Source organism: Poecilia formosa, unplaced genomic scaffold (genome assembly GCF_000485575.1).
Source record: "Poecilia formosa unplaced genomic scaffold, Poecilia_formosa-5.1.2 Scaffold717, whole genome shotgun sequence".
In the NCBI taxonomy this organism is placed as follows: domain Eukaryota; kingdom Metazoa; phylum Chordata; class Actinopteri; order Cyprinodontiformes; family Poeciliidae; genus Poecilia; species Poecilia formosa.
In genome coordinates, this window is record NW_006800656.1 from 43720 (window position 1) to 59927 (window position 16208).

Sequence of the window (16208 nt, forward strand, 5' to 3'; positions counted from 1 at the left end):
TCCCTTTATATCCCCCATCTTCCCATTTCTGACGCTGGATCTTCAATATCCTCAAGCTTTGAAATAGCAGGGAGCTACAAACCGCGTGTTAGCTGTAGTGGCTAAGTTTTGGCTACAGTCCGCTGTTGCCTTGATATCAGCTGGAAAATGAAAAAACTAAGCACTAGATGGTACCGACTAATTACTGGAAACAACGGCACACCACAAAACTCAGTCGTTGTACCAGCAGCTCACTGATATTTTAAGTTTTGCGTCTTTTTCATGGTACAGATCTTGCAGCTTCGGCCAAGAACAATAGGAGCAAGCAGGACCCGGAACCAACCTATGTGGAATAAATTCAAACGGAAATACGTCACCACCTCTCGTGGCATATACCCCATTAACCTGGCAGTCATGTTTTTGGACTGTGGGAGGAACGTTAGCTGGAGATAGGCACCAGTAACCCTCCCGACCCCACTAAGGACAAGGGAGTACAGAAAATGGATGGATGGACTTACCACTAGCTAGCAACACATTAGCAGACGTAGTCTCTTCGGGCTCTTTTTGTGACCCACATTTCATTTCCATCTATGTTGTCCTGTTGTGTTGCCGTCTAACACGGACTAGAACGTCACCAGCTTGAATTTACCAAAATTACTAACTATTATCAAGGCCCTCTTTACTTTTAAGGCGATATTATGAGAGTAAAAATGTCAGCTTCATGTCTGTTACTGGCTTTCAAGGCTTTCCTTCTTTTTATGGCGTTTTTTCAAAAATAAAAAATAAAAATGAAAGTGTGCAATACCGCCACCATCTGGTCTGGAGTATGAACTGGAGCTAATGTCGTTGACATAGATCCTATACATCTGAAAATGGATTGGGTACTTTGATAAACATTACATCAGGATTATTTTTTGTTTTTATTCTTTGCAATTTTAACAAAAATAGTAAAAGATTATTAAGGCACCTAAAAAGGCATACTTTTTAGGTGTGTAAAAAGTATGCCTAAAAATTACTTTTTAGGTGCCTAAAAAGGCATACTAGTGCATATGTATTAATTAGTTTTATTTTGTAACCAGGTTGGTTACAAAATAAAAAGAAGTCTGCAACACACAGCACAACACCAGAATCAATCTACTATTGATTCTGGTAGAATCCAGATTGATATTGGTGTTGTTTGACTAAGCTATACATTTTAAATTATTTTGTTTTCAATTGTCTATCCAAAACTGCTCATTTCTCCTTTTTCTTCTTCTCATCATGGATTTAAAATTTCCCATGTTGGATGATCCAAGTTACTGCGTTGTAAATTTAATCAATAATTTAGTTTTGTTCGTCTTCGCCCATTTCTACTTCTATTGCTACTGTTGATGTAGTTCTAAATGTTCCTGTACACAATCTGAATGCCTGACGCTGAGTAATGTCTAATTTGGCTAGATGAGTCTTAGCTGCTGACTCATCTAGCCAAGACTATGTTATATCTTACCTACCTTTTGATTTTTTTTATGTTCTTTGACAGTGGTCTCTGAAAGGCTGGTATCCTGCAACTTTTAGATGTCTCTGCTTCAGCACACCTGGATCCAATATTAGCTATTAGCAAAGCTCTGTAAAGCCTGTGTGTATGCTAAGTGAGGCAGTTCAGTCTTTTAATTCAAGTGTGTAGATTTTAGATTGCGCATAGCTGACATCTCCCGTTCACAATGAACAGGAGATGGCAGCAATTTGCCCATGATGCCCAAAACCAAAGAAGCAGAAGAAATTCAGATGAAGAAGAATGTTGTGTTCCATTTGTATTGAAATGTTGGAATTTTCCATTTACAAACACAAAAAAGCCCCCCCAAAAACCAAGAGGTTACTTACCAAACCTTTCATCCAATTCCATTTCAGCTGTTGCATTGACACACTGTTCATTGACTCAGCGTCTGGACTGTATGTCGTTAATTAAGTTTCACGAATACTGTGTATTATTTTGTCGCGTAGTCCTTCTAGTCTTTCATCTAGTCACTGAATGAAAGACATGCTTAAGGATTCGACCTATATCGCTAACCGCGATTGATGTAGACATTTTGCACAGTAATAAAGATCAGGCTTAAAAGGCAGATTAAGCTTTCCAACTTCAAAGTATTTTGGTGTGACGTCATTTCTATACTAAAGTTCCAATTTCCGAGGCAAATTAAACGCACCAAAATAGACGGAATTATCCAGGAGTAACGCCGTGATTATGTTATATGGTATTTGTTAACAATGAAAAGAACCATTTGCTTTATCTCAAGTTACCACGGATAATGCGCTGTCGTAGACCTTTGTTCCGCTGTTGGCTGTCATTTCTGAAGGTGGGACTTTAAGAGGTTATGATAGCGGCTAACTATAGCCAGCTAACCAGATCCAGCCTCCGTGATCCCCGGTTTGGTTTACGAGGTAACTAAATCCATCAGATGCTGTTTGTAGCCTTCTTGTGTACAGTGACATGTTGGAGCGTATGGCGTGTACCTTGGTGCTAAATATGCAGAGCGAAGATGAAGCCATTTTATTTTTAAAAGTTTTAACGCAGCTACTTTGTAAGGTTAGATTAGGAAGCTCAACAATAGCCCTCTTTGCTAACATCAGCTTGCTCGGTTGATTATTTTTGAGCATTAGTCTAAAAATATAGCAACACGCTTTATTTACGCGCTCACCATGAAATCGCCTGGGCAAAAACATTTCAACCAGTTAACAAAAACTTGACACTAAGTCTAACCTGAACATCAGCTTGATGAGATTACTGGGACTTTCTAAACTGAATTCACATCTTTATAAACGCGTCCTGTTAGAACTGCTGGATGTTTGCTGTGGAACACAGTCATTCCGTTGAATCTTATTTCTCCATTCCATCAGCAACATTTGTTGAAATTGTAGACAACCTTGTGTTTAGGGGTAACTTTTATAGTTTATGTTTGCTGTTCACTCATGTCTAACTGGAAAGTGCCTGAACTACAAGCACTAAATCACTAATGTTGCTTGAGTTCCTTGAGTTTATTTCTGATTGCTGTTCTGTTTCACAAAACCTGGTCCTCGTCATGATAATGATGTCTGTGTGAATACTGCATAGCCCTGTTCTCCAGCCTGCTTCATGCTAACAGCCTTCTCACTCCAACCAGGTGCTGATAGTTCTTCGATGGAGCTGAGTCAGTAGTTAGAGCAGCAGGAGTTGAGGCTTCATCATAATCCACTGCTTTAACGCCATTCAACAGGAACTGTTTTGGAAAGGGCCCTAAGGTAAAAGAAAGCCAAACCTCCCTAAGCCTTGGGCTCTGCTTTGTAAAACTCAGGAAATGGCTTTCCTGGACAATCCAGCAATTATCCTGGCTCATATCAGACAGTCCCATGTGACCAGTGATGATACAGGAATGTGTGAGATGGTTTTAATAGACCAGGATGTGGATCTGGAGAAGTGCCAGCTTACTCTGGTACCCGGCGGCAGCTGTGGCTCATCTGAGTCCACCTCTCTCAGTGAAGATAGTGGTACCGTGGTGGACAGTCATACTTGTGACCTCTCTCAGTCCATGGACATCACTTCTAGCTGGGACTTTGGCATCCGCCGACGCTCCAACACAGGTAAACCCATCTGCAGGCGCTTGTTGGTTGTTTGGGCAGGCTTTCTGTTGGGCCATACAGCTCGGGCAGCCAGAAAGCCTGTTCCTCTGTAGTTCTGTGGTGCTGTGTCCGATCTGTGACTCTTATGGGTCTCTGAAAATGATTGCTGTTGTGGTGAAATCATGGGATCAGATGTATGTTAGCTATATAAAAATCTTTCAGTGAAATGTGGAGAATGGACTAGATGCAACTGGAAGTAGGCAATTTTAGACAAGCAGGACTGGTTCAGTTTATTTATATAGAGCACATAACATCGTCTCAAGTTTCTGTAGAAAAAAGTCAACTTAATGAAGTCATACAGACCAAGGTCAGTTCCATTCATACCAACTTGATCCTAGTTATCAAATTGTTGGCGTCGTCGTTGAGTGTGTGTTGCTTTGTCATGTTATTTAAATCTACAGCAGGCAAGCACTGAGCTAACTTTGTTTGGTTGTTGATCGAAGAGTTAAAATGACATTGCATATAAAATGAACACATCTTAACAAACTCAATAAAGCAAGTGCTATCCACCTTATTCCTAGCCCCAAGAGGCTTTGCGTAAACTATGAGCTCGATTTCTGTCACAAACGTGAGTTGTCATTTGTTTACATCTTAGGAACTTACTAGCTGGCTTTTGTCAGAGCTTTTAGGCTATAAAATATGTTTAATACCGGAACACCATCTATAAAGTCTTAAAAATCCATATATTTTAAAAAGACTTTAAAAAATAAGTGATGCTTAGCCTGGTGGGGACACAAGTAAAGCCTGGTGGCCCGCCAGGCTTATAATACGCTGGGGGAAACCCTGTAATACAACAGTTTGTGGGTTGTTTCTTTTCTGCATTCTTTACAAATACAAGCCGTAGCTCACAAAACGCACATTTAATTAATAAACTAAACAAAAAAAAATATATTGCTGTCTTACCTTTACGTATAAATGAAGTCCATGCACCACTTATTCTGCACAAAAATATCAGATGTACTTGGCTCCAAAGCCAAGCCTATCCTCGACACAAGTTGAGAAAGGAAGGCAGAAAAGGCAATTTCTAGCAGGACATCCACAAAGCCTGTCTTTTCTTTCCATTTGAAAGAGCGGCCATTTTACCATTTTTGTCGTAGTTTGAAGCAAACCTTTCAGCTCAGGTGTTGGTCTTCCTTTAGTTATTTCCTGCTTCGATTGAAAATCCACTTTAGAAAATTGCTTAAGTGTAGAAATATAGTCATCCATGTTGAAGTCAGAAGAGAGGAAGAAACAATTACTATATCACTACATTTGATTTATTTACTCTGTGACTAACTTGCTGTCACTTACTCTGCAGACATGGAGTCATAAGACCAATGTCTGGGATCATGAGCGCCCCTTGCCATAAGGCAAGAAAACTGCCTGTCTCACTTCGAACCTGTTCACTGTTCACTGTTTAGGATCACTCTTCCGCACACAAAACACGTTACACACACACAGTTGACAAAAAACACTGTACATTATATACATAAGCCATCCATCCATACATACATACATACACTATTGTCCCTAGTGTCCCTTGCGGGAGGGTTGCTGGTGCCTATCTCCAGCGAACGTTTCGGGCGAGAGGTGGGGTACACCCTGGACATGTCACCAGTCTGTCACAGGGCTATACGTAAGCTAAATTATGGAAAATAATTTCATATATTAAATGTTTTGTAACCATCTTACTGGCGACATACAGACAGGAGGAACATGGTCTCATCGGATGGCAGCCAGCGCACTTAGTGAGAGGTAGCGCAGCCCAAGATGAGGCTCAGCTCGCTGCTGCGTCATCAGCTACGCTTCTGAGCATTTGAATGGGAAATTGCGAAAATTCAACAATTTTTAAGAAAAAAAAATTAAATTGATTTAACAAAATGAAAAATAAATACTTTATAATACAAACCACAGGGTAAAAATAGCAATATAAATTATCTTATCATTACATATTATTTTTCCATCATCCCCTGACCGCACATCACTGCTGCAGCTATTGCGGGGTGGGATGGTGACTTAAAGACTTAAAGAAGTGGTGATCTGACCATCACTGCTACCTCGTCAGATTGTCCTACCGTAACATGGATAGATAGCAAGTCTGTCAGTGCTACGCGTCCAAAACTCCTACTGTCATGTTTACAAACAATAGCGGGTTAAATGTGCTAATGTTAATGTGTTTACATTAGCACATTGTTAACACAAATGTGCTAATGTTAATGTGGTAACATTAACATTAGCACATTAACATGTGTTAATGTTAAATACATTGGATAACATTATTTGAGTGACGGGACTGGAGTGAAAGCGTAGGAGTTATGCTTAGCATAGCATTGGAACAATTTATATACACGACGAAACCACAAGATCACTTCCTTCATCTGAATATCCTACCTGTTTGAAATGAAAAGCTATGGATGTATGCAAGTATGCAATAATCCTTTTACTAGAATATCCTACCTGTTAAAAAAATATTTTAAATACAAAGGTATAAAGAATAAAACTGTATCAGACAGGGGAAACACGTTTTTATTGGAATTAAATTAAACACAGACAAATACAGATTACCGCAACTAATTTTTTTACGCTTTATGACAGCTCAGCCACAATGTGTCCACCGAACTGTGTAGGTCACTGAGTTCCTGAAATGATGGGACACAGCTATTAACACATCTTCAATCCCACATAGTATCGCTACCAACATCTATTTAGCAAAGTTTAATAATAGAAAAAAGAGTGTAAGTAAAATAGTTTAAAATATAGGGACAAAATTGCCCACAAAACAACTTGTCCTGATTAACCACCAAACAATGACTTATTTACAGTACTAACGACTTTGCAGATGGCAAACTAATGCCACTATATTTGCAAGCTGCCTGTCATGTAAACTAAAAACATTAAGTAATACAGCAGCTTAATAAAAGCCAGGTATAAAATAAATTAAATAAAGCTTAATGTAATCTTTGATTAAATAAAACACAAGAAACGATACTTCCACAGGTAGGACATATTTATAAGAAATCTACTGAGTTAGCAGTATGTTACGTAGCATCGATGTGCGCATGTGCATTGCTACAAGGTAGGATGGATTTATGGGTAGCACAGATAAACAGAACAGCGGCCTCAAATAGCCCACACTAGCATATTTAGCTACTTCATTGACTTGGTTGCTTTGGACGCAGATGTGGATTTTCTTAAGTTGCCTTTTTGTCCACACAATGAATCAAGCACACACACTTAATAAGTTGTAATTTAAATAATACATAACTTGTATTGAGAGCCACTGCAATAAATCAATATTTATGAGGAATTTTATTGAGTGGACTCACTCATTAAACTTTTCATTTTCAGCCTTAAATGTTTGTAAAGGTGTAGCAGAGGTTGGATCTGTGAAACTGAGCCAAATTCATACAACATTTAAATTTTAGTTTGACTTCTATGGGTCTCAACAGTTTGTTTACTGAGAAAAACACATGCTTGAGCATTACCACTTACTAGTCATTTTTGGTCTTGCAGTTTAAACACATTAAGCACTTTTTAAACCACATTAAAAAGTGCTTAATGCATTACATTTCACTGTTATTTTGCCCCCCCAAATTGCTCTTTATAAAATTTTATTGTTTATTGTCTGCCTCCACCCCAATAATGAAATGGGATTTCCTCCCTTGAGCACACATGAAGCATTTTGGGTTCTCTTTTCAAGTTTAGATTTTTTTTTTTAATTTTTTTAGCCAAATTCTTTTTGTTTCTGCATCTGTTGGCAATGAGAACTACTGCTCATCACAGAAACACTGCCTTTTTCTTTTGGGAGCACATTCAAAACACACTAGCTCCAGCCCCAAATTAAATTTCGTCTCCTTATTAGAGTACAACTATGAACAGCGCAACAGTTACCCGAGCTCCACAAAAGCATCTTGCAGTGCTTTCCACTGACAAGTTGGTCTCTGATAAGAAAAGACAAGTTGATGTGCGGTTCGATTCGGTTCTAGACCAGTGGGGAGATTCTCCATATTACGGTCTGGAGCGCAGCAGCTATGGTCATTTCTTCGCTGATTTGCAGCAATACTCAGCAGTGAAGAACCTTGAGGTTCTGATTCTGATGGACTTAAATAAACCCAGATATTTAAATTTGTTTTATAAAAAAATATTGCTTGTCCAAACATAATGATAAAGACTCAGATCATAAACTTTATTATTTTTTTAAAATAGACTAGCAAAAAAAAAAAAAAAAAAACAACCCTACAAATTATAGTGAAATACTGCTACTTCCAGAGAACACTGGAAGTGAGACCCATAATATTCCGAGGAATAAGGTGGATAAGAAAAGAAAAAGATAATCACACAATTTGTCTACTAATATAATTTTGTATATCACTTGCTTATCGTAAAATATATTATTGTAACTTATGTAACATATATTTGTTTAGTGCTGACTTTGTTTATTTTATTATTAAACAGCTGTAAGAAGTAAATAAGTATTAAAAAATGCAACAGTCTCCTTCAGGAATCCAAGCAGAAGTCTTTGAAGTTACACTGCTGCTAAAAGGGGAATCTAATTTTAAATTATATCATCATAATACTCTAGAAGATATCTACTGCTTTCAAGTTTCTTGAACAAAAAAAGGCCAAATTGCCGAAGCAGTGTTTGAAAGGTTCAACAGATCATTCAGAAAAATGGTTCAAAAGCATTTAAGTCGAAGTTTGGGTTAAGTCTTGCCTCAGCATTTCCTCCAGGTTATTTGGATTCTGAGACACTGTAATACTTAATTTAATTTATATCTCAGCCATTCTGTTGTAAATTTGTTATTGTATTCAGAATCACATTTGACTCTATAATACTTTTATACATAAGACTGCAAAGCAAGCCCACATCATCAATCCCCCACCAACATTCTGTTTGTTGATGGAAAGTCCTGTTGACATAGTGGTGCTGTCAGTTCCAGCTGAGCAACGCCTTCAGCTCGTCTGTTTAAACTGTTCCTCCAGAATAATAGCTGTCTGTTTATGATCAGCTTATGAACATCATTATCCCATGCAGCATTTTTTTCCAAGACAAAAAGTGACCCTTCTATTCAGTAGTTGTTGTTTTTTTTTTTTTGTTGTTGTTTTTAATCTTGCTTAGTAATTTTTCATGCGTCATCTTCTGGAATTGACCGTCTTGCAGAATGCTATAGAGTTGCAAATTGGTGTTTTTAAAAGAGGCTGTCTGTCATTTAGATTGATGTCCTAAATATTCATACACATACCTGCAGCTTTATATTAGAAATTACTTTCATTCAGCTGAGAAGTTTTTCTTTCTTAGATAAAATTATCAAATTATAACAAAATTCTAATTTGTTTCAAATTCAAAAATACTTTAGTGATCCCAAAGGGAAATCCAGGGTCCAGAGTTGTCCATAATTTTCTTAATTTTATGAAGAATCCTCCTTTGCATCATCGTCTCCAGAGGTTCCATGGTCGTCCCCAGAACAGAGCCAGGACAGAGCCAGCCGTCTTTGTCAGGTTGAGCAGTTCTGATGCTGCTTCCCCAACAGATGACGGCAGAAGAGGTGGCTCTCTCAATAACAGGCTTACAAAATATCTTAAATGAGTATCAATCTGGAAAAAAAAAGCTGTTTTTTTTATGCAATTGTATTTTAAAAATGACCAATTGAGTAATGAATGAAAACACTTGTCTGAGAGTCTGAAAAGCCTCTTTGCCTCTTAAGCTTTGAGTCAGTGTCTGGGACAGTGCAAACATTGATTCTGCTTCTAGTCAGACAAAATGTGTTTGTAAAATTAAAGCTAACTTATGAGCTAAACCTGCCATGGGTATGAATAGATTACAGCATAAATTTACCACTGGGGAACCAGCTTTTCACACACTGCTTCTGCTTTCTTATTCCTATATGAACAGCCTCAGCATCTGGTGGATTTGGCTCAAGTGGAGAAAGAATTGGTTCTAAATTGTGACATCTTATGAATGCTGTTTTATTTTTTTACCTGCCAGACCTTTCATCTTGACAAATGGAGAAAGAATACTCACTCAAACTAGACAAGCATATTTGTCTTGTCTCATTTTTTCTTAAGTATTTAATACACAAAAATGTAAAATGTTACAGGTTTCCCTGTTTTTGCTTAGTAACTCCCTTCTTTTAAAGTGTCTTTAGACAGTACACCTGGAAATGGTCTCATTGATTTAGTCAGCAAATTTTGAAGGTGTTGCCTGAATGTTATTGAATTTACGATATAACCTGTTTGATACCATGATGAGAAGTGTAAGACTTTCTATTTGATTGTCAGAATACCAAATCTGCCATTTAAGCTAATCCTCAAATCATTCATTATTGTGCTTAAGATGGGATATGGGTGTGTTTGATGCAGAGATGCACCGACAGAATGGTTCAAATCTGGTCGACCCAATAGATTTTTATTTCAAATGGACCCCGTTTTCATTTTAAACTTAATTTCAGACTGTAGGAAGTACATATTTGGACTCTTGATCATGCAGAAAATGAAATCGCACCAATGACTGTTTTGTTATTGACTGTGATGCAACACATTCACGGTTTCTTATAATGTTTACATGCTTTGAACTTTTAATATGACTTGTTTTGTCATGTTAAAACTATGAACTTAAACATATTTTACTGGGATATTATTTGTTATATCAAAATAATGCAGAAATTCAAACTTGAAAAGAAAAACATTGAGTGTTTTGCATTAATATTCAGCATTAATATTCAGCTGTATTCTGATAATTACAAACACAATATAAACTCTTTCTTCAGAAGTCACCTAATTAGGAAGTACAGTTTGCTATTGTGTAATTTAATCTCAGTGTTTCTGGCCTCTGAGGTTTGTTGGAGAATAACCAGCATCATGACCAAGGAACACTGTAGACTGGTCAGGGAGAACGTTGTGGAGAAGTTTAAAGCAGGATTAGGTTAGCAAACTATATATTCCATGCTGTATATATCTTTTGGCTGCAAAGGTCAGGTGAGAAGATCGGTTTCCAGTCTTGCACTCAACAAATCTGAACTTTACCTATTAATCTAAAGAACAAAGTAATTTCTGAAAGAAGCCCATAAGAAGTTCTGTTTGTAGTGTGTTACAAGCCAAGGAAGATGCTCTGGACAAACGTCAACCTTTTGGTCTACATGTAGAACTGAAAATTACTACACCTGGATCACGTGTTCCCTATGTTACTAGCACAACTAAGTAATTAAATGGTTTAGATCACAGCATGTTCTTATTTGATAGAGTGGCCATTAAAAGTCCAGACCTAAATTCAACTGAGAATCTCTGTCAAGAGATAAAAACTGATATTTACTGATACTTTCCATCCAGTCTCACTGGGTCTGAGCCAATAGATACGAAGAAGCACACATAAGTGGTTTGTTAACTTAAACACAATAAGGTTTTACTTTTACTTTTTATTTTCGAGTGTACATGATTTCATAATCATGTACACTGTATTGATGGACTCTTAAGGTAGAATCCAAATGGAATGCACTGAAGTTGAATCCATAATGTAACAAAATGGACGAAAAGTTCAAAGCATGTATAAGGCAATGGAAGGTAAAGCTTCAGAGTCCTGAAGGGGTTCTGAGTCTTGACAGAACCAAACTGGTCTACCTGTGAAAGTTGACCAGAATAAACTGGCCTAGTTCCTCCCTGAATGATCGGTGCATCTCTGATTTGATGTGATGCAGAAATCTGCATTTAGTGAGCCCTGATTAAAGGGGTAGAATTAAATCTGCCTCAAGCAACTTTCAGGCAGTTTGACCTTAAAGGGTGAATATGGTTTTGCCACGAGGGAGTCCAAAGGTAGAGATCATGTTTCCTTTTGACTCTCTTGATAGTTGTAAACTGTTTGGTGGTGTGAAGCTCAGGGTTCTGGGAATGGGGTAGTATTCTACAATCCTCTCAGGTTTTGCACTTAGTTTTAAATACTGACCTGTGGTGGCTGTCTCATCAGGATTCCAACAGGAAAGCTGTGAAAAGCCTGGTGCTGCTGGTAAGATGAGTGGGGTAAACCAATACCTTGGCAATAAGTCCTATGTTTTGGTTTTTTTTTTCTTATTGCCAATACCTTGGCAATAAGTCCTATGTTTTGGGTTTTTTTTTCTTGACATAATTGATATTTTTGTGTATATGCCCCAAATCAAGACATTGCTGTTCTCCACTATATTTCACATTTGAATGTGTACGCTGTGTCCATTTTATACAATGTAAATATGTATTGGGATTTTTATTCCTTAAAGTTAAAACAATTATTACCATTTTTAATTTGTTGTTTTAAACTAGATATTTTAATTCATGGTTATTACATAGATGGATAATGTGGCTTTAGTAGAAACTGAAGATGCTTTCATGTAAATGATGCAGTAGACTGTGTGACTGTCATTTTATTCAACAGATTTGTACCAGCTTGGAAATGTTTGCATGCAAAATATAACATTTGTTTTTCTTTGCAGCACAAAGACTTGAAAGACTCAGAAAAGAACGACAAAATCAAATCAAATGTAAAAATGTTCAGTGGAAGGAAAGGACAAGCTCTCATTCTGGTATGAATCCTTCAATTTTTCCTGCTTCCAATATCAAAATATTTGAGCAAATCTGTGTTAGCACTGTTGTCTTGCAACAAGAAGGTCTTTGGTTTAAATTTGATTTGATTTATTTATTTCAGATAGGTTTTTAAAAACAAGAAAAAAATCAATCAGTAGGACAGGGGAAACATGCATACATAACCAAGAACAAAATAGTTTGTGTACCACTACTTTTCTGTTTGAAAAGGAGTAGGAAGAAATGAAAACTTATTTAGTCCTACCCCTTATCTCAGTTTAATTAAATATATTACTACTGACTATTAAAAAACTACTGATTATCAAAAATTTGAAATTAAAACCATATTATAATAGTCATATGCCTGATCAATATACTGGGCTAAAGAGCCAACAAATAAATTATATTACATAGACAAAATGGTTACAAACCAACTCGCATAACAAGACAAGAAAATCTATAATTAATAATGACAACTGTAAACAACAACTGGACATACAGCATCAGGATAATTACCAACTCATTGCCAAGGTACACCTAACAATTCTTCTTAATCTGTGTTTAATTTTTATAAAACAATAAATAAAATAAAAAACACACAGAGAGAAAAACTTATAATGATGGTAAGATAACAACAATAAGCTACCAATGGTGGAAATGGTAACACAGAAGAAACAAAGGAAAAACTCATATTTGTGTTAATCCCCTTCTTCCATGTACAATGTAAGTAACATAGTTTTGTATTTATTTTTAAACAAGTTGATGCTTGGGCATTATTTTAGTTCCATATTGAGTTTGGTCCATTGTTTGACACCAGTTGCAGTGACGCAAAATCTTTTCATAGATGTTCGGATGTTCGGATATTTTGAAATTCATTGTTCCCCTTAAATTGTACCCACACTCCCTTTCATAAAACATTTCCTGAAGATGTTTAGGTAACAGATTATAACAGATTTTATCCATAAATAGTATAGTCTAATATTTCATAATGCCCTACAAATTTAATAAATTAGACTTGACAAATAAAGGATTTGCATTTGTAAGACAACTATCATTGTGCATTATTCCAACAGCTCTTTTTTGCAATAATGTTAGTGGCTGTAATTTTGGTTTATATGTATTCTCCCACACTTCTGACCAAAAATGTATATATGACTGGCTCATTGAATAATACAAGATGTGGAGTGACTATTCAGATAATATTTTGCTTTGGCCATAATTGAAATACTTCTTGATACTTTTTTACAGACATATTTAATGTGAGTTTTTCAGAAAGTTCTATTATTACCTATTATTATCCCTAGGAATTTAGTTTCATGCACTCTTTCTATGTTTACATCTGGGCACTTTTGTTTGTTGTTAGTGAATATCATGAATTTTGCCTTGCTCAAATTTAGTGATAACGTATTCATATCAAGTCAGCTTTTAATTTTAATGAATTATGAGGTAATGGTATCCAAAAGTTGTTGTAAATTCTGTAGATTCTCACCAGTATTCTGCTGGTGAGAATCTCACCAGCAAGGGCATAGGAACAAGTTTGTCATTTGGGGGGACACATATCGGAAACCTGACAGATCCATAAATTGCTTGAGCAGAAATGTCAAACAATGATGTCATCAATATGTTACTTGGTAACGCATTACTCTAATCTGACCTCTTGCTTCAGTAACAAGTATTCTAACACGTTACTATTCACAATCCAGTAATCAGATTAAAGTTGTGTATCCAAGTCACTGTGTTACTTTGTCGTTTTTAGTTATTAAAAACATTTATTGTTGCTTTTCTCTTTTTCCTTGGGGAGTTACGCCACAAACCTAAATAATAGAGAGAAAAGAGAAATGCACATTTTCTAGCTATTGGATTTTTCATTGAGTAATCAAGTTACTTTTCAAAGTAACTATGCCATACCTGGTAATAAATTAACTACACTATATATCATATGTGTGTATATGTTTTATGATCTTAAAGTGGCAAACTGCCAAAAAAAAACATAATCTTCCATTTCCTCTTGAACAAAATGGCTTCAGTGAGTCTTCAGTCATTATGCTGATGCATAATGACTGAAGACTCACTTTATCATTTACCTCACAACTAGCAAGATGCATACTCTGGTAGCACACACAAGCTACCAGATTCTGATGTATTTTATTGATCAAAATACATTTGATTATTGGTTAAAAATGAATTGCTATCAGTTGACTGGAAATTGAACTGATTCTGCCTCTTTCTAAAACCGAAGTAAAACACAACTCATAAAATAGGACTCATCAGTTTAAAACTCAACACAGTAGAAAAACCAACAAAAATAAAATCTAAAAGACAAGTTTTGTTCTTCTTTAACAACTCTCTACATCAGTGCAACAGTTTGACCTACAAAATAAATAAAATGATACTTTTCACATCTAACAGACCTTAATTCTTCACTGATAACTCGGTGTCACTTTCAGGCCCTGCATTCAGTAACTTGCCAAACATGAGCCACGGCTCTCAAAGGGTTGAAAAACACTGAGGCAAAAAAAGCCGAAATGTTGTTTTTTTTCTCCAGTCATTTTCAGCCACAAACATTTCATTAAAATATCTACAGCTGTGTTTCTGTCTCTCCCTCACTCCGACTCTCTGTATCCTGATGTCCCTGCATGGATTCATGTATTTACAACAGACACTACAGTAATGTACAGCATCAGAATGTGAACTAAAGATAAAAAGTATGTTTTAATCATACAGAATGAGAATATTAACAACTGATTTTCAGATGCATACATATTATGCAACTCAACTCTATTCACTGCGTAACCCATTTGTAGCCCATTTCACTCATTTAATTTAAAGCCTCTTCTCAAGCCCTTTTCATGTCTCCTAACCATTACCCTTACAGTGTGTAAATAATTTAAAAAAATATTGAAATGTAAAAAAAAATGAACCTGACATCAGTCCTCACCTGTTGTCCTTTCTGGTTCTATTATAATTAATATAATTTTTGTATCTTCACAACCTGAAACTCCACTTGGCTCTCCTACCTCTTCCCTGACCTGCTCTTTTCACAATAAAATAGTTTAGTTTATTTAAAAATTAAAACCGGTTAATACATATTTAAATAAACTAATTGAATACCTCACCAGAGCTTCTTCAGTGTCTTCACCTTTCTTCAACACCAACACTATTCTAGCACTGCCATTCTCTTGAATATCTAATAAAAATCAAGTATGATCAGGTGTTGTGTAGCCATTGCTCACTGACATTACACTTTAAGCAGCAAAAAAAAAGACTAATTTTGCTGCTGTTTCATTTCATTGTTACTGATGGGGGAGAGGGGGGAACGTCACTCCCGTCCCCCCCGGTTCCTACGCCTATGCCAGCAGGTAAAAATATTTCTATCATCGGCAAATAAAATAAGTCTTAGAATAAATACATCTCATGTAAAATGAGTTTTACGCCATGTAAAACTCATTTTACATGGAGTTTAAATGTTAAAATTTAAATATTAAACAATTTAAAATCTTTTAATTTATCTATGCTCAAACCATTGAATCAAATTTAACAGCATTGATATTCTCAATAAACAAATGTTAAATTTCTATATCTATATCTGTGTTAAAATGTTAGCTTTTATGGGGCCCCTTAAGACCTGGGGGGCTATAAACAGCTGCTTTCCTCTGTCATGTGCCAGTTGTAAATATGATAAGCATTACATTGTATTTTTATGTCCACTAACTTATGACTTAATTTGGATTTATCAGAAGTTCAAATAAATTTATATTTATTTTAATTGTTTTTTTTTGTTTTGTTTTTTTCATTTGTTTTTAAGACTCTATAGCTGTGGGATTAAGTATTGTCGGCAATGTCTTCCACAGTCTCACAATTACCCAGTAATATTTTACATTTCCTGACCTGTCAACTTAAGATCTTTTAATCGTAGTGGGCCACCTCGGCACCCCGACCACCAGGTTTAGCAAGTTTTCTGGGGGAAACCCTGTTTCCAGGTGGTCCCCTTTACTTCCGCACTTCAAAAACATAACAGAATTTTCTTCTGTGTGTTTTATGGTTTACGCAAGTCTCAGTGTTACACTTGAAAA

General features: G+C 36.2%; 1 protein-coding gene and 1 long non-coding RNA gene across 2 annotated transcripts in view; one reads left to right on the top strand and one right to left on the bottom strand.

Moving 5' to 3' along the window:
• The first annotated feature begins 1147 nt into the window (after positions 1-1147).
• mapkap1 (MAPK associated protein 1) overlaps positions 1148-16208 on the top strand; it is a 48018-nt gene continuing 32957 nt past the window's right edge. Inside the window, exons 1-3 of the mRNA XM_007542664.2 lie at positions 1148-2397; positions 3117-3573; positions 12048-12137. Of these exons, the coding sequence (XP_007542726.1) occupies positions 3291-3573; positions 12048-12137 (373 nt within the window). The 5' untranslated portion in view covers positions 1148-2397; positions 3117-3290. The remainder of the gene's footprint in view (positions 2398-3116; positions 3574-12047; positions 12138-16208) is intronic.
• LOC107834677 (uncharacterized) lies at positions 9570-12054 on the bottom strand. Its single transcript, XR_001660488.1, has 2 exons — positions 11663-12054; positions 9570-11613 (listed from the first exon to the last, which is right to left on the bottom strand). It is a non-coding gene; the product is annotated as an uncharacterized LOC107834677 (long non-coding RNA).